At 44.2% G+C, this 18,861-nt stretch overlaps 4 protein-coding genes across 4 annotated transcripts; all 4 read right to left on the bottom strand.

The window, feature by feature from the left end:
- Positions 1 to 2,435: 2,435 nt before the first annotated feature.
- LOC113887514 lies at positions 2,436 to 3,263 on the bottom strand. Its single transcript, XM_027534685.1, has 2 exons — positions 2,985 to 3,263; positions 2,436 to 2,799 (listed from the first exon to the last, which is right to left on the bottom strand). The coding sequence occupies exons 1-2, from the start codon at positions 3,102 to 3,104 to the stop codon at positions 2,575 to 2,577; spliced, it is 345 nt and encodes a 114-aa protein (XP_027390486.1). The 5' UTR covers positions 3,105 to 3,263; the 3' UTR covers positions 2,436 to 2,574.
- Positions 3,264 to 6,093: 2,830 nt separating this feature from the next.
- LOC113887519 lies at positions 6,094 to 6,921 on the bottom strand. Its single transcript, XM_027534691.1, has 2 exons — positions 6,643 to 6,921; positions 6,094 to 6,457 (listed from the first exon to the last, which is right to left on the bottom strand). The coding sequence occupies exons 1-2, from the start codon at positions 6,760 to 6,762 to the stop codon at positions 6,233 to 6,235; spliced, it is 345 nt and encodes a 114-aa protein (XP_027390492.1). The 5' UTR covers positions 6,763 to 6,921; the 3' UTR covers positions 6,094 to 6,232.
- Positions 6,922 to 9,751: 2,830 nt separating this feature from the next.
- On the bottom strand, positions 9,752 to 10,579 carry LOC113887516. The gene is made up of 2 exons (XM_027534687.1): positions 10,301 to 10,579; positions 9,752 to 10,115 (listed from the first exon to the last, which is right to left on the bottom strand). Exons 1-2 carry the CDS (start codon positions 10,418 to 10,420, stop codon positions 9,891 to 9,893), a joined length of 345 nt encoding a protein of 114 aa, XP_027390488.1. The 5' UTR covers positions 10,421 to 10,579; the 3' UTR covers positions 9,752 to 9,890.
- A 6,463-nt stretch (positions 10,580 to 17,042) lies between these two features.
- LOC113887459 lies at positions 17,043 to 17,870 on the bottom strand. The gene is made up of 2 exons (XM_027534606.1): positions 17,592 to 17,870; positions 17,043 to 17,406 (listed from the first exon to the last, which is right to left on the bottom strand). The coding sequence occupies exons 1-2, from the start codon at positions 17,709 to 17,711 to the stop codon at positions 17,182 to 17,184; spliced, it is 345 nt and encodes a 114-aa protein (XP_027390407.1). The 5' UTR covers positions 17,712 to 17,870; the 3' UTR covers positions 17,043 to 17,181.
- Positions 17,871 to 18,861: the final 991 nt, after the last annotated feature.

The following is an 18,861-nucleotide window of genomic DNA, read 5'->3' as shown; positions in this document are numbered from 1 at the left end:
GTACCTTGCAGTGAATACTTTGTTTCACTGATTTAGACCTAAATAAAAGTGCATCGTGTGCATTACCTTGACAATTTTTGTGGTATCACCCTGTATTTAGAATCAACTGTTTGAATGTGGGGTGCGTATTAGTACATTCCCTCGGGGACTGCAGGCTGTGCAGGAAGTGATCTCAAGGCCTTGCAAACCATTAAGGATGCTCTGGGGAAGGGAGCAGTGGTAACCATGGCAGCCTGTGTTGGTGACAATTGTTGAACAGGGTCTTCTCCTAATGAACTCCCTCATAGAAGACAATGAATTTTTAAAGATAAGTACTAAGACTGTGGCCGTGTGAACTTATATATATATGTGTGTATATATATATATATATATATATATATATATACATACATACACATGCACACACTTGTGTGCGTTTATATATATGTACACTAAAACTTTATACCTTGTGAATAATATGTAAAATATTAAAACCTGACATATATGACAACCAACTTTTCAAACTTAAACCAACACAATTTGGTTTTGCAGAGGAAACGTATGTCATTACTGACATTATTTTAGAATACTGGAGTATGGAGATGGTAATCAAAACAGAACCAGCGTTTACTTGGGTTTATTCTTGTAATAAAAGTCTTCGTGGGCAATGCCCCCCAGTATTGCCTGCACGGGAGGTGGGCTACTCCCCCTGCTCCACCTGTGGGAGCCCATTGCTCCATTCTAAAGGCCTTTGGTCCAAAGAAGACATACAGATGGATAACAAACACATGAAAAGATGCTGAACATCACTCATTATCAGAGAAATGCAAATCAAAACCACAATGAGGTACCATCTCACGCCGGTCAGGATGGCTGCTATCCAAACATCTACAAGCAATAAATGCTTGAGTAAAGGGAACCCTCTTACTCTGTTGTGGGGAATGCAAACTAGTACAGCCACTATGGAGAACAGTGTGGAGATTCCTTAAAAAACTGGAACTGGAACTGCCATAGGACCCAGCAATCTCACTGCTGGGCATACACATCGAAGAAACCAGAATTGAAAGAGACAGCGTGTACCCCTTTGTTCATCACAGCACTGTTTCCAATAGGCAGGACATGGAAGCAACCTAGATGTCCATCAGCAGGCGAACGGACAAGAAAGCACTGGTGCATATACACGATGGAATATTACTCAGCCATTCAAAAGAATACACTTGAATCCGTTCTAATGAGGTGGATGAAACTGGAGCCTATTATACAGAGTGAAATAAGTCAGAAAGAAAAACACCAATACAGAATACTAACGCATATATATATGGAATTTAGAAAGATGGTAATGATAACCCTGTATGCGAGACCATTAAAGAGACACAGATGTACAGAACAGTCTTTTGGACTCTGTGGGAGAAGGCGAGGGTGGGATGGTCTGAGAGAATAGGTTTTAAACATGTATATTATCGTAAGTGAATCAGATCGCCAGTCCAGGTTCGATGCATGAGACAGGGTGCTCGGGGCTGGTGCACTGGGATGACCCAGAGGAATGGGATGGGGAGGGAGGTGGGAGGGGGGTTTAGGATGGGGAAGACGTGTACACCCGTGATGGATTCATGTCAAGTATGGCAAAAACCACTACAGCATTGTAAAGTAATTAGCCTCCAATGAAAATAAATGCATTAAAAAAAAATAAACTACATTCCTTTGCTAAAAATGGCCTAATCAATGTTGGCTTTGTGATGTCCAAAAACACCATGCTTTCCTTCCTTTCTTCCCTCCTTCCTCCCCCCTCTTCCTTTCCTTTTCTTTCTTATTATACAACTGTTAACGTTTGCTTTCCATTTATAGTTAATACAGAGTACTGGCACTCTTCCCCACGTTGTACAATACATCCTTGAGCTCATCTTACACCTAACACGGTGTGCCTCCCACTCCCCCACCTCTGTATAGCCCTTCCCTCATCCCCTCCCCGCTGGTAACCAGTAGATTGTTCTCTGTATTTGTGAGCCTCCATTTTTGTTATATTCTCTACTTGGTGGTGTTTTTAGATTCTATAAGTGATATCATACAGTATTTGTCTATCTCTGTCTGAGTTATTTTACTTCATAGTATACCTTCCATGTTGCTGCAAATGTCAATATTCCATTCCTTTTATGGGGCAACTTCCTTCTATGCCTTTTTAGCAAATGGCACTGCCACCGCACGCATGACATGGCTCCCCGGCTCAGTTTCCATCTCTGCACGCACGCAGAAAAACACCAAGTCCTCTTCCTCTTCTCCCATGGGAAGTGTATCTTTGAAGCTGAGTCTGGAACCAGTTCTTTCCCCCCCTACTTTCTGGCAAACTGGACCTTCTGGGCCCATCTCCAACCCCACAGGACCCATCTCTCTCCCTCTTCACACATTTGTCCCTGCCCTGCCCTCTCTGCCCGCACTCTCAGAGAACTCAGAGACAAACATAATTTCACATCAGGTTGATTTTATTTTCTTTTCATTCTTAATGTATGGAGTTGGTATAATAGTCACGTCTGTACTGTTGGCCAGTACTCAGCGGCAAGACCCCCGAAGAATTCTGAGGTCTCGAGCCATGCCTTCAAGTCACTGGCTGCCCACCGGTCCCGCTGGAATGACAGGGATCTCCACACTCTCTGGGACCTCCTCTGGTCCGTTCTGATTCAGCTCTTCATTCACCTTGCAACACTGGCTACAGAGCTTTGAGCCTCCGTTTTTTCTAAGGTTCCTTGTGGTGGGTGGTTTCTGAGAAGTTTTCTTGGTCAGCTTTGCCCGAAGGTGATTATTCACTCTCGCACTTGCCCTGGCCACCTGGAGAAAACAAGAGAGGGGTAGAGAATGGCATTGGTTTGGGGAAGAGGGTGAAGGTGGACAGGAACGACAGCTTCAGGAGAAGGGGTGTGGGCAGAGAAGGGTTATGTGCCAGGCAAGGCCAGGGCAGGGGGTCTTATGGGGTGGGGTCAATGGGAAGAGGAGTTTGGGTGGCCTCAGCTGACCTTGACATTTTTTTGGGGCCTCAGTTGAGAGGAGGTCTTCATCCTTTTGTCCCGGGTAACAGGAGGCAGGTGTTTCCTAACTACTCTGGAGCCTTGGGGCTTCCCAGTCCGCTTAGTCATTTTGAGGCCTCCCAGTGGTCTGCTCCAGAGCCCCTGAGCACCGCTATATATACCCCTCCCCAGGGAGACACACCCTCATGCTTTATGAGGTCAGCAAGTCTCCTGCCCAGCCAATGGTGGCCCTGGGTGGGCCTTGACATCACAAAGCCCCATCCTGACACCTCTAGCGGGGGATGGGGAGCAATTCAGATGTTTCGGTTGGAGAAATGAGGCATTTGTAATTCCCCTAAAGAGGCCTCCAAACTCCCTGCCAGCCTCATCTCTCTAAGTCAACTCTGATGGGTCACATGGCAGGGAGAGTGTGTCTCCTCCAAACCTTGTCTATTCTATCTATTTATGACTGTAAAAGTGTAAAGGAAATTAAAAAAAAAAAATCTGAAAAAGATACAGCTTAAGCAGCCCCAGTGAACATAAGTTTATTTTCTTTGTTCCATAGTCTCAAAATAACTGACAATTAAGTATGAATTTCATTTAAAACCTATTTTTCAAATTCTGCAAGATACTTTGTGTTCAAATATAAGACGATTTTGTTCTTTGCAAGCTAAAAAAAGTTTGTACCTTGCAGTGAATACTTTGTTTCACTGATTTAGACCTAAATAAAAGTGCATCGTGTGCATTACCTTGACAATTTTTGTGGTATCACCCTGTATTTAGAATCAACTGTTTGAATGTGGGGTGCGTATTAGTACATTCCCTCGGGGACTGCAGGCTGTGCAGGAAGTGATCTCAAGGCCTTGCAAACCATTAAGGATGCTCTGGGGAAGGGAGCAGTGGTAACCATGGCAGCCTGTGTTGGTGACAATTGTTGAACAGGGTCTTCTCCTAATGAACTCCCTCATAGAAGACAATGAATTTTTAAAGATAAGTACTAAGACTGTGGCCGTGTGAACTTATATATATATGTGTGTATATATATATATATATATATATATATATATACATACATACACATGCACACACTTGTGTGCGTTTATATATATGTACACTAAAACTTTATACCTTGTGAATAATATGTAAAATATTAAAACCTGACATATATGACAACCAACTTTTCAAACTTAAACCAACACAATTTGGTTTTGCAGAGGAAACGTATGTCATTACTGACATTATTTTAGAATACTGGAGTATGGAGATGGTAATCAAAACAGAACCAGCGTTTACTTGGGTTTATTCTTGTAATAAAAGTCTTCGTGGGCAATGCCCCCCAGTATTGCCTGCACGGGAGGTGGGCTACTCCCCCTGCTCCACCTGTGGGAGCCCATTGCTCCATTCTAAAGGCCTTTGGTCCAAAGAAGACATACAGATGGATAACAAACACATGAAAAGATGCTGAACATCACTCATTATCAGAGAAATGCAAATCAAAACCACAATGAGGTACCATCTCACGCCGGTCAGGATGGCTGCTATCCAAACATCTACAAGCAATAAATGCTTGAGTAAAGGGAACCCTCTTACTCTGTTGTGGGGAATGCAAACTAGTACAGCCACTATGGAGAACAGTGTGGAGATTCCTTAAAAAACTGGAACTGGAACTGCCATAGGACCCAGCAATCTCACTGCTGGGCATACACATCGAAGAAACCAGAATTGAAAGAGACAGCGTGTACCCCTTTGTTCATCACAGCACTGTTTCCAATAGGCAGGACATGGAAGCAACCTAGATGTCCATCAGCAGGCGAACGGACAAGAAAGCACTGGTGCATATACACGATGGAATATTACTCAGCCATTCAAAAGAATACACTTGAATCCGTTCTAATGAGGTGGATGAAACTGGAGCCTATTATACAGAGTGAAATAAGTCAGAAAGAAAAACACCAATACAGAATACTAACGCATATATATATGGAATTTAGAAAGATGGTAATGATAACCCTGTATGCGAGACCATTAAAGAGACACAGATGTACAGAACAGTCTTTTGGACTCTGTGGGAGAAGGCGAGGGTGGGATGGTCTGAGAGAATAGGTTTTAAACATGTATATTATCGTAAGTGAATCAGATCGCCAGTCCAGGTTCGATGCATGAGACAGGGTGCTCGGGGCTGGTGCACTGGGATGACCCAGAGGAATGGGATGGGGAGGGAGGTGGGAGGGGGGTTTAGGATGGGGAAGACGTGTACACCCGTGATGGATTCATGTCAAGTATGGCAAAAACCACTACAGCATTGTAAAGTAATTAGCCTCCAATGAAAATAAATGCATTAAAAAAAAATAAACTACATTCCTTTGCTAAAAATGGCCTAATCAATGTTGGCTTTGTGATGTCCAAAAACACCATGCTTTCCTTCCTTTCTTCCCTCCTTCCTCCCCCCTCTTCCTTTCCTTTTCTTTCTTATTATACAACTGTTAACGTTTGCTTTCCATTTATAGTTAATACAGAGTACTGGCACTCTTCCCCACGTTGTACAATACATCCTTGAGCTCATCTTACACCTAACACGGTGTGCCTCCCACTCCCCCACCTCTGTATAGCCCTTCCCTCATCCCCTCCCCGCTGGTAACCAGTAGATTGTTCTCTGTATTTGTGAGCCTCCATTTTTGTTATATTCTCTACTTGGTGGTGTTTTTAGATTCTATAAGTGATATCATACAGTATTTGTCTATCTCTGTCTGAGTTATTTTACTTCATAGTATACCTTCCATGTTGCTGCAAATGTCAATATTCCATTCCTTTTATGGGGCAACTTCCTTCTATGCCTTTTTAGCAAATGGCACTGCCACCGCACGCATGACATGGCTCCCCGGCTCAGTTTCCATCTCTGCACGCACGCAGAAAAACACCAAGTCCTCTTCCTCTTCTCCCATGGGAAGTGTATCTTTGAAGCTGAGTCTGGAACCAGTTCTTTCCCCCCCTACTTTCTGGCAAACTGGACCTTCTGGGCCCATCTCCAACCCCACAGGACCCATCTCTCTCCCTCTTCACACATTTGTCCCTGCCCTGCCCTCTCTGCCCGCACTCTCAGAGAACTCAGAGACAAACATAATTTCACATCAGGTTGATTTTATTTTCTTTTCATTCTTAATGTATGGAGTTGGTATAATAGTCACGTCTGTACTGTTGGCCAGTACTCAGCGGCAAGACCCCCGAAGAATTCTGAGGTCTCGAGCCATGCCTTCAAGTCACTGGCTGCCCACCGGTCCCGCTGGAATGACAGGGATCTCCACACTCTCTGGGACCTCCTCTGGTCCGTTCTGATTCAGCTCTTCATTCACCTTGCAACACTGGCTACAGAGCTTTGAGCCTCCGTTTTTTCTAAGGTTCCTTGTGGTGGGTGGTTTCTGAGAAGTTTTCTTGGTCAGCTTTGCCCGAAGGTGATTATTCACTCTCGCACTTGCCCTGGCCACCTGGAGAAAACAAGAGAGGGGTAGAGAATGGCATTGGTTTGGGGAAGAGGGTGAAGGTGGACAGGAACGACAGCTTCAGGAGAAGGGGTGTGGGCAGAGAAGGGTTATGTGCCAGGCAAGGCCAGGGCAGGGGGTCTTATGGGGTGGGGTCAATGGGAAGAGGAGTTTGGGTGGCCTCAGCTGACCTTGACATTTTTTTGGGGCCTCAGTTGAGAGGAGGTCTTCATCCTTTTGTCCCGGGTAACAGGAGGCAGGTGTTTCCTAACTACTCTGGAGCCTTGGGGCTTCCCAGTCCGCTTAGTCATTTTGAGGCCTCCCAGTGGTCTGCTCCAGAGCCCCTGAGCACCGCTATATATACCCCTCCCCAGGGAGACACACCCTCATGCTTTATGAGGTCAGCAAGTCTCCTGCCCAGCCAATGGTGGCCCTGGGTGGGCCTTGACATCACAAAGCCCCATCCTGACACCTCTAGCGGGGGATGGGGAGCAATTCAGATGTTTCGGTTGGAGAAATGAGGCATTTGTAATTCCCCTAAAGAGGCCTCCAAACTCCCTGCCAGCCTCATCTCTCTAAGTCAACTCTGATGGGTCACATGGCAGGGAGAGTGTGTCTCCTCCAAACCTTGTCTATTCTATCTATTTATGACTGTAAAAGTGTAAAGGAAATTAAAAAAAAAAAATCTGAAAAAGATACAGCTTAAGCAGCCCCAGTGAACATAAGTTTATTTTCTTTGTTCCATAGTCTCAAAATAACTGACAATTAAGTATGAATTTCATTTAAAACCTATTTTTCAAATTCTGCAAGATACTTTGTGTTCAAATATAAGACGATTTTGTTCTTTGCAAGCTAAAAAAAGTTTGTACCTTGCAGTGAATACTTTGTTTCACTGATTTAGACCTAAATAAAAGTGCATCGTGTGCATTACCTTGACAATTTTTGTGGTATCACCCTGTATTTAGAATCAACTGTTTGAATGTGGGGTGCGTATTAGTACATTCCCTCGGGGACTGCAGGCTGTGCAGGAAGTGATCTCAAGGCCTTGCAAACCATTAAGGATGCTCTGGGGAAGGGAGCAGTGGTAACCATGGCAGCCTGTGTTGGTGACAATTGTTGAACAGGGTCTTCTCCTAATGAACTCCCTCATAGAAGACAATGAATTTTTAAAGATAAGTACTAAGACTGTGGCCGTGTGAACTTATATATATATGTGTGTATATATATATATATATATATATATATATATACATACATACACATGCACACACTTGTGTGCGTTTATATATATGTACACTAAAACTTTATACCTTGTGAATAATATGTAAAATATTAAAACCTGACATATATGACAACCAACTTTTCAAACTTAAACCAACACAATTTGGTTTTGCAGAGGAAACGTATGTCATTACTGACATTATTTTAGAATACTGGAGTATGGAGATGGTAATCAAAACAGAACCAGCGTTTACTTGGGTTTATTCTTGTAATAAAAGTCTTCGTGGGCAATGCCCCCCAGTATTGCCTGCACGGGAGGTGGGCTACTCCCCCTGCTCCACCTGTGGGAGCCCATTGCTCCATTCTAAAGGCCTTTGGTCCAAAGAAGACATACAGATGGATAACAAACACATGAAAAGATGCTGAACATCACTCATTATCAGAGAAATGCAAATCAAAACCACAATGAGGTACCATCTCACGCCGGTCAGGATGGCTGCTATCCAAACATCTACAAGCAATAAATGCTTGAGAAAAGGGAACCCTCTTACTCTGTTGTGGGGAATGCAAACTAGTACAGCCACTATGGAGAACAGTGTGGAGATTCCTTAAAAAACTGGAACTGGAACTGCCATAGGACCCAGCAATCTCACTGCTGGGCATACACATCGAAGAAACCAGAATTGAAAGAGACAGCGTGTACCCCTTTGTTCATCACAGCACTGTTTCCAATAGGCAGGACATGGAAGCAACCTAGATGTCCATCAGCAGGCGAACGGACAAGAAAGCACTGGTGCATATACACGATGGAATATTACTCAGCCATTCAAAAGAATACACTTGAATCCGTTCTAATGAGGTGGATGAAACTGGAGCCTATTATACAGAGTGAAATAAGTCAGAAAGAAAAACACCAATACAGAATACTAACGCATATATATATGGAATTTAGAAAGATGGTAATGATAACCCTGTATGCGAGACCATTAAAGAGACACAGATGTACAGAACAGTCTTTTGGACTCTGTGGGAGAAGGCGAGGGTGGGATGGTCTGAGAGAATAGGTTTTAAACATGTATATTATCGTAAGTGAATCAGATCGCCAGTCCAGGTTCGATGCATGAGACAGGGTGCTCGGGGCTGGTGCACTGGGATGACCCAGAGGAATGGGATGGGGAGGGAGGTGGGAGGGGGGTTTAGGATGGGGAAGACGTGTACACCCGTGATGGATTCATGTCAAGTATGGCAAAAACCACTACAGCATTGTAAAGTAATTAGCCTCCAATGAAAATAAATGCATTAAAAAAAAATAAACTACATTCCTTTGCTAAAAATGGCCTAATCAATGTTGGCTTTGTGATGTCCAAAAACACCATGCTTTCCTTCCTTTCTTCCCTCCTTCCTCCCCCCTCTTCCTTTCCTTTTCTTTCTTATTATACAACTGTTAACGTTTGCTTTCCATTTATAGTTAATACAGAGTACTGGCACTCTTCCCCACGTTGTACAATACATCCTTGAGCTCATCTTACACCTAACACGGTGTGCCTCCCACTCCCCCACCTCTGTATAGCCCTTCCCTCATCCCCTCCCCGCTGGTAACCAGTAGATTGTTCTCTGTATTTGTGAGCCTCCATTTTTGTTATATTCTCTACTTGGTGGTGTTTTTAGATTCTATAAGTGATATCATACAGTATTTGTCTATCTCTGTCTGAGTTATTTTACTTCATAGTATACCTTCCATGTTGCTGCAAATGTCAATATTCCATTCCTTTTATGGGGCAACTTCCTTCTATGCCTTTTTAGCAAATGGCACTGCCACCGCACGCATGACATGGCTCCCCGGCTCAGTTTCCATCTCTGCACGCACGCAGAAAAACACCAAGTCCTCTTCCTCTTCTCCCATGGGAAGTGTATCTTTGAAGCTGAGTCTGGAACCAGTTCTTTCCCCCCCTACTTTCTGGCAAACTGGACCTTCTGGGCCCATCTCCAACCCCACAGGACCCATCTCTCTCCCTCTTCACACATTTGTCCCTGCCCTGCCCTCTCTGCCCGCACTCTCAGAGAACTCAGAGACAAACATAATTTCACATCAGGTTGATTTTATTTTCTTTTCATTCTTAATGTATGGAGTTGGTATAATAGTCACGTCTGTACTGTTGGCCAGTACTCAGCGGCAAGACCCCCGAAGAATTCTGAGGTCTCGAGCCATGCCTTCAAGTCACTGGCTGCCCACCGGTCCCGCTGGAATGACAGGGATCTCCACACTCTCTGGGACCTCCTCTGGTCCGTTCTGATTCAGCTCTTCATTCACCTTGCAACACTGGCTACAGAGCTTTGAGCCTCCGTTTTTTCTAAGGTTCCTTGTGGTGGGTGGTTTCTGAGAAGTTTTCTTGGTCAGCTTTGCCCGAAGGTGATTATTCACTCTCGCACTTGCCCTGGCCACCTGGAGAAAACAAGAGAGGGGTAGAGAATGGCATTGGTTTGGGGAAGAGGGTGAAGGTGGACAGGAACGACAGCTTCAGGAGAAGGGGTGTGGGCAGAGAAGGGTTATGTGCCAGGCAAGGCCAGGGCAGGGGGTCTTATGGGGTGGGGTCAATGGGAAGAGGAGTTTGGGTGGCCTCAGCTGACCTTGACATTTTTTTGGGGCCTCAGTTGAGAGGAGGTCTTCATCCTTTTGTCCCGGGTAACAGGAGGCAGGTGTTTCCTAACTACTCTGGAGCCTTGGGGCTTCCCAGTCCGCTTAGTCATTTTGAGGCCTCCCAGTGGTCTGCTCCAGAGCCCCTGAGCACCGCTATATATACCCCTCCCCAGGGAGACACACCCTCATGCTTTATGAGGTCAGCAAGTCTCCTGCCCAGCCAATGGTGGCCCTGGGTGGGCCTTGACATCACAAAGCCCCATCCTGACACCTCTAGCGGGGGATGGGGAGCAATTCAGATGTTTCGGTTGGAGAAATGAGGCATTTGTAATTCCCCTAAAGAGGCCTCCAAACTCCCTGCCAGCCTCATCTCTCTAAGTCAACTCTGATGGGTCACATGGCAGGGAGAGTGTGTCTCCTCCAAACCTTGTCTATTCTATCTATTTATGACTGTAAAAGTGTAAAGGAAATTAAAAAAAAAAAATCTGAAAAAGATACAGCTTAAGCAGCCCCAGTGAACATAAGTTTATTTTCTTTGTTCCATAGTCTCAAAATAACTGACAATTAAGTATGAATTTCATTTAAAACCTATTTTTCAAATTCTGCAAGATACTTTGTGTTCAAATATAAGACGATTTTGTTCTTTGCAAGCTAAAAAAAGTTTGTACCTTGCAGTGAATACTTTGTTTCACTGATTTAGACCTAAATAAAAGTGCATCGTGTGCATTACCTTGACAATTTTTGTGGTATCACCCTGTATTTAGAATCAACTGTTTGAATGTGGGGTGCGTATTAGTACATTCCCTCGGGGACTGCAGGCTGTGCAGGAAGTGATCTCAAGGCCTTGCAAACCATTAAGGATGCTCTGGGGAAGGGAGCAGTGGTAACCATGGCAGCCTGTGTTGGTGACAATTGTTGAACAGGGTCTTCTCCTAATGAACTCCCTCATAGAAGACAATGAATTTTTAAAGATAAGTACTAAGACTGTGGCCGTGTGAACTTATATATATATATATATATATATATATATATATATATATACATACATACACATGCACACACTTGTGTGCGTTTATATATATGTACACTAAAACTTTATACCTTGTGAATAATATGTAAAATATTAAAACCTGACATATATGACAACCAACTTTTCAAACTTAAACCAACACAATTTGGTTTTGCAGAGGAAACGTATGTCATTACTGACATTATTTTAGAATACTGGAGTATGGAGATGGTAATCAAAACAGAACCAGCGTTTACTTGGGTTTATTCTTGTAATAAAAGTCTTCGTGGGCAATGCCCCCCAGTATTGCCTGCACGGGAGGTGGGCTACTCCCCCTGCTCCACCTGTGGGAGCCCATTGCTCCATTCTAAAGGCCTTTGGTCCAAAGAAGACATACAGATGGATAACAAACACATGAAAAGATGCTGAACATCACTCATTATCAGAGAAATGCAAATCAAAACCACAATGAGGTACCATCTCACGCCGGTCAGGATGGCTGCTATCCAAACATCTACAAGCAATAAATGCTTGAGAAAAGGGAACCCTCTTACTCTGTTGTGGGGAATGCAAACTAGTACAGCCACTATGGAGAACAGTGTGGAGATTCCTTAAAAAACTGGAACTGGAACTGCCATAGGACCCAGCAATCTCACTGCTGGGCATACACATCGAAGAAACCAGAATTGAAAGAGACAGCGTGTACCCCTTTGTTCATCACAGCACTGTTTCCAATAGGCAGGACATGGAAGCAACCTAGATGTCCATCAGCAGGCGAACGGACAAGAAAGCACTGGTGCATATACACAATGGAATATTACTCAGCCATTCAAAAGAATACACTTGAATCCGTTCTAATGAGGTGGATGAAACTGGAGCCTATTATACAGAGTGAAATAAGTCAGAAAGAAAAACACCAATACAGAATACTAACGCATATATATGGAATTTAGAAAGATGGTAATGATAACCCTGTATGCGAGACCATTAAAGAGACACAGATGTACAGAACAGTCTTTTGGACTCTGTGGGAGAAGGCGAGGGTGGGATGGTCTGAGAGAATAGGTTTTAAACATGTATATTATCGTAAGTGAATCAGATCGCCAGTCCAGGTTCGATGCATGAGACAGGGTGCTCGGGGCTGGTGCACTGGGATGACCCAGAGGAATGGGATGGGGAGGGAGGTGGGAGGGGGGTTTAGGATGGGGAAGACGTGTACACCCGTGATGGATTCATGTCAAGTATGGCAAAAACCACTACAGCATTGTAAAGTAATTAGCCTCCAATGAAAATAAATGCATTAAAAAAAATAAACTACATTCCTTTGCTAAAAATGGCCTAATCAATGTTGGCTTTGTGATGTCCAAAAACACCATGCTTTCCTTCCTTTCTTCCCTCCTTCCTCCCCCCTCTTCCTTTCCTTTTCTTTCTTATTATACAACTGTTAACGTTTGCTTTCCATTTATAGTTAATACAGAGTACTGGCACTCTTCCCCACGTTGTACAATACATCCTTGAGCTCATCTTACACCTAACACGGTGTGCCTCCCACTCCCCCACCTCTGTATAGCCCTTCCCTCATCCCCTCCCCGCTGGTAACCAGTAGATTGTTCTCTGTATTTGTGAGCCTCCATTTTTGTTATATTCTCTACTTGGTGGTGTTTTTAGATTCTATAAGTGATATCATACAGTATTTGTCTATCTCTGTCTGAGTTATTTTACTTCATAGTATACCTTCCATGTTGCTGCAAATGTCAATATTCCATTCCTTTTATGGGGCAACTTCCTTCTATGCCTTTTTAGCAAATGGCACTGCCACCGCACGCATGACATGGCTCCCCGGCTCAGTTTCCATCTCTGCACGCACGCAGAAAAACACCAAGTCCTCTTCCTCTTCTCCCATGGGAAGTGTATCTTTGAAGCTGAGTCTGGAACCAGTTCTTTCCCCCCCTACTTTCTGGCAAACTGGACCTTCTGGGCCCATCTCCAACCCCACAGGACCCATCTCTCTCCCTCTTCACACATTTGTCCCTGCCCTGCCCTCTCTGCCCGCACTCTCAGAGAACTCAGAGACAAACATAATTTCACATCAGGTTGATTTTATTTTCTTTTCATTCTTAATGTATGGAGTTGGTATAATAGTCACGTCTGTACTGTTGGCCAGTACTCAGCGGCAAGACCCCCGAAGAATTCTGAGGTCTCGAGCCATGCCTTCAAGTCACTGGCTGCCCACCGGTCCCGCTGGAATGACAGGGATCTCCACACTCTCTGGGACCTCCTCTGGTCCGTTCTGATTCAGCTCTTCATTCACCTTGCAACACTGGCTACAGAGCTTTGAGCCTCCGTTTTTTCTAAGGTTCCTTGTGGTGGGTGGTTTCTGAGAAGTTTTCTTGGTCAGCTTTGCCCGAAGGTGATTATTCACTCTCGCACTTGCCCTGGCCACCTGGAGAAAACAAGAGAGGGGTAGAGAATGGCATTGGTTTGGGGAAGAGGGTGAAGGTGGACAGGAACGACAGCTTCAGGAGAAGGGGTGTGGGCAGAGAAGGGTTATGTGCCAGGCAAGGCCAGGGCAGGGGGTCTTATGGGGTGGGGTCAATGGGAAGAGGAGTTTGGGTGGCCTCAGCTGACCTTGACATTTTTTGGGGCCTCAGTTGAGAGGAGGTCTTCATCCTTTTGTCCCGGGTAACAGGAGGCAGGTGTTTCCTAACTACTCTGGAGCCTTGGGGCTTCCCAGTCCGCTTAGTCATTTTGAGGCCTCCCAGTGGTCTGCTCCAGAGCCCCTGAGCACCGCTATATATACCCCTCCCCAGGGAGACACACCCTCATGCTTTATGAGGTCAGCAAGTCTCCTGCCCAGCCAATGGTGGCCCTGGGTGGGCCTTGACATCACAAAGCCCCATCCTGACACCTCTAGCGGGGGATGGGGAGCAATTCAGATGTTTCGGTTGGAGAAATGAGGCATTTGTAATTCCCCTAAAGAGGCCTCCAAACTCCCTGCCAGCCTCATCTCTCTAAGTCAACTCTGATGGGTCACATGGCAGGGAGAGTGTGTCTCCTCCAAACCTTGTCTATTCTATCTATTTATGACTGTAAAAGTGTAAAGGAAATTAAAAAAAAAAATCTGAAAAAGATACAGCTTAAGCAGCCCCAGTGAACATAAGTTTATTTTCTTTGTTCCATAGTCTCAAAATAACTGACAATTAAGTATGAATTTCATTTAAAACCTATTTTTCAAATTCTGCAAGATACTTTGTGTTCAAATATAAGACGATTTTGTTCTTTGCAAGCTAAAAAAAGTTTGTACCTTGCAGTGAATACTTTGTTTCACTGATTTAGACCTAAATAAAAGTGCATCGTGTGCATTACCTTGACAATTTTTGTGGTATCACCCTGTATTTAGAATCAACTGTTTGAATGTGGGGTGCGTATTAGTACACTCCCTCGGGGACTGCAGGCTGTGCAGGAAGTGATCTCAAGGCCTTGCAAACCATTAAGGATGCTCTGGGGAAGGGAGCAGTGGTAACCATGGCAGCCTGTGTTGGTGACAATTGTTGAACAGGGTCTTCTCCTAATGAACTCCCTCATAGAAGACAATGAATTGTTAAAGATAAGTACTAAGACTGTGGCCGTGTGAATTTATACATATATATATATATATATATATATATTATTTATATATACATACACATGCACACACTTGTGTGCGTTTATATATATGTACACTAAAACTTTATACCTTGTGAATAATATGTAAAATATTAAAACCTGACATATATGACAACCAACTTTTCAAACTTAAACCAACACAATTTGGTTTTGCAGAGGAAACGTATGTCATTACTGCCATTATTTTAGAATACTGGAGTATGGAGATGGTAATCAAAACAGAACCAGCGTTTACTTGGGTTTATTCTTGTAATAAAAGTCTTCGTGGGCAATGCCCCCCAGTATTGCCTGCACGGGAGGTGGGCTACTCCCCCTGCTCCACCTGTGGGAGCCCATGGCTCCATTCTAAAGGCCTTTGGTCCAAAGAAGACATACAGATGGATAACAAACACATGAAAAGATGCTGAACATCACTCATTATCAGAGAAATGCAAATCAAAACCACAATGAGGTACCATCTCACGCCGGTCAGGATGGCTGCTATCCAAACATCTACAAGCAATAAATGCTTGAGAAAAGGGAACCCTCTTACTCTGTTGTGGGGAATGCAAACTAGTACAGCCACTATGGAGAACAGTGTGGAGATTCCTTAAAAAACTGGAACTGGAACTGCCATAGGACCCAGCAATCTCACTGCTGGGCATACACATCGAAGAAACCAGAATTGAAAGAGACCGCGTGTACCCCTTTGTTCATCACAGCACTGTTTCCAATAGGCAGGACATGGAAGCAACCTAGATGTCCATCAGCAGGCGAACGGACAAGAAAGCACTGGTGCATATACACAATGGAATATTACTCAGCCATTCAAAAGAATACACTTGAATCCGTTCTAATGAGGTGGATGAAACTGGAGCCTATTATACAGAGTGAAATAAGTCAGAAAGAAAAACACCAATACAGAATACTAACGCATATATATGGAATTTAGAAAGATGGTAATGATAACCCTGTATGCGAGACCATTAAAGAGACACAGATGTACAGAACAGTCTTTTGGACTCTGTGGGAGAAGGCGAGGGTGGGATGGTCTGAGAGAATAGGTTTTAAACATGTATATTATCGTAAGTGAATCAGATCGCCAGTCCAGGTTCGATGCATGAGACAGGGTGCTCGGGGCTGGTGCACTGGGATGACCCAGAGGAATGGGATGGGGAGGGAGGTGGGAGGGGGGTTTAGGATGGGGAAGACGTGTACACCCGTGATGGATTCATGTCAAGTATGGCAAAAACCACTACAGCATTGTAAAGTAATTAGCCTCCAATGAAAATAAATGCATTAAAAAAAATAAACTACATTCCTTTGCTAAAAATGGCCTAATCAATGTTGGCTTTGTGATGTCCAAAAACACCATGCTTTCCTTCCTTTCTTCCCTCCTTCCTCCCCCCTCTTCCTTTCCTTTTCTTTCTTATTATACAACTGTTAACGTTTGCTTTCCATTTATAGTTAATACAGAGTACTGGCACTCTTCCCCACGTTGTACAATACATCCTTGAGCTCATCTTACACCTAACACGGTGTGCCTCCCACTCCCCCACCTCTGTATAGCCCTTCCCTCATCCCCTCCCCGCTGGTAACCAGTAGATTGTTCTCTGTATTTGTGAGCCTCCATTTTTGTTATATTCTCTACTTGGTGGTGTTTTTAGATTCTATAAGTGATATCATACAGTATTTGTCTATCTCTGTCTGAGTTATTTTACTTCATAGTATACCTTCCATGTTGCTGCAAATGTCAATATTCCATTCCTTTTATGGGGCAACTTCCTTCTATGCCTTTTTAGCAAATGGCACTGCCACCGCACGCATGACATGGCTCCCCGGCTCAGTTTCCATCTCTGCACGCACGCAGAAAAACACCAAGTCCTCTTCCTCTTCTCCCATGGGAAGTGTATCTTTGAAGCTGAGTCTGGAACCAGTTCTTTCCCCCCCTACTTTCTGGCAAACTGGACCTTCTGGGCCCATCTCCAACCCCACAGGACCCATCTCTCTCCCTCTTCACACATTTGTCCCTGCCCTGCCCTCTCTGCCCGCACTCTCAGAGAACTCAGAGACAAACATAATTTCACATCAGGTTGATTTTATTTTCTTTTCATTCTTAATGTATGGAGTTGGTATAATAGTCACGTCTGTACTGTTGGCCAGTACTCAGCGGCAAGACCCCCGAAGAATTCTGAGGTCTCGAGCCATGCCTTCAAGTCACTGGCTGCCCACCGGTCCCGCTGGAATGACAGGGATCTCCACACTCTCTGGGACCTCCTCTGGTCCGTTCTGATTCAGCTCTTCATTCACCTTGCAACACTGGCTACAGAGCTTTGAGCCTCCGTTTTTTCTAAGGTTCCTTGTGGTGGGTGGTTTCTGAGAAGTTTTCTTGGTCAGCTTTGCCCGAAGGTGATTATTCACTCTCGCACTTGCCCTGGCCACCTGGAGAAAACAAGAGAGGGGTAGAGAATGGCATTGGTTTGGGGAAGAGGGTGAAGGTGGACAGGAACGACAGCTTCAGGAGAAGGGGTGTGGGCAGAGAAGGGTTATGTGCCAGGCAAGGCCAGGGCAGGGGGTCTTATGGGGTGGGGTCAATGGGAAGAGGAGTTTGGGTGGCCTCAGCTGACCTTGACATTTTTTGGGGGCCTCAGTTGAGAGGAGGTCTTCATCCTTTTGTCCCGGGTAACAGGAGGCAGGTGTTTCCTAACTACTCTGGAGCCTTGGGGCTTCCCAGTCCGCTTAGTCATTTTGAGGCCTCCCAGTGGTCTGCTCCAGAGCCCCTGAGCACCGCTATATATACCCCTCCCCAGGGAGACACACCCTCATGCTTTATGAGGTCAGCAAGTCTCCTGCCCAGCCAATGGTGGCCCTGGGTGGGCCTTGACATCACAAAGCCCCATCCTGACACCTCTAGCGGGGGATGGGGAGCAATTCAGATGTTTCGGTTGGAGAAATGAGGCATTTGTAATTCCCCTAAAGAGGCCTCCAAACTCCCTGCCAGCCTCATCTCTCTAAGTCAACTCTGATGGGTCACATGGCAGGGAGAGTGTGTCTCCTCCAAACCTTGTCTATTCTATCTATTTATGACTGTAAAAGTGTAAAGGAAATTAAAAAAAAAAATCTGAAAAAGATACAGCTTAAGCAGCCCCAGTGAACATAAGTTTATTTTCTTTGTTCCATAGTCTCAAAATAACTGACAATTAAGTATGAATTTCATTTAAAACCTATTTTTCAAATTCTGCAAGATACTTTGTGTTCAAATATAAGACGATTTTGTTCTTTGCAAGCTAAAAAAAGTTTGTACCTTGCAGTGAATACTTTGTTTCACTGATTTAGACCTAAATAAAAGTGCATCGTGTGCATTACCTTGACAATTTTTGTGGTATCACCCTGTATTTAGAATCAACTGTTTGAATGTGGGGTGCGTATTAGTACACTCCCTCGGGGACTGCAGGCTGTGCAGGAAGTGATCTCAAGGCCTTGCAAACCATTAAGGATGCTCTGGGGAAGGGAGCAGTGGTAACCATGGCAGCCTGTGTTGGTGACAATTGTTGAACAGGGTCTTCTCCTAATGAACTCCCTCATAGAAGACAATGAATTGTTAAAGATAAGTACTAAGACTGTGGCCGTGTGAATTTATACATATATATATATATATATATATATTTATTTATATATACATACACATGCACACACTTGTGTGCGTTTATATATATGTACACTAAAACTTTATACCTTGTGAATAATATGTAAAATATTAAAACCTGACATATATGACAACCAACTTTTCAAACTTAAACCAACACAATTTGGTTTTGCAGAGGAAACGTATGTCATTACTGCCATTATTTTAGAATACTGGAGTATGGAGATGGTAATCAAAACAGAACCAGCGTT

This window comes from Bos indicus x Bos taurus, chromosome X, assembly GCF_003369695.1.
Source record: "Bos indicus x Bos taurus breed Angus x Brahman F1 hybrid chromosome X, Bos_hybrid_MaternalHap_v2.0, whole genome shotgun sequence".
Taxonomy (NCBI): domain Eukaryota; kingdom Metazoa; phylum Chordata; class Mammalia; order Artiodactyla; family Bovidae; genus Bos; species Bos indicus x Bos taurus.
The sequence above is the reverse complement of the archived record's forward strand: the minus strand, read 5'-3'. Positions and strand labels throughout refer to the sequence as shown.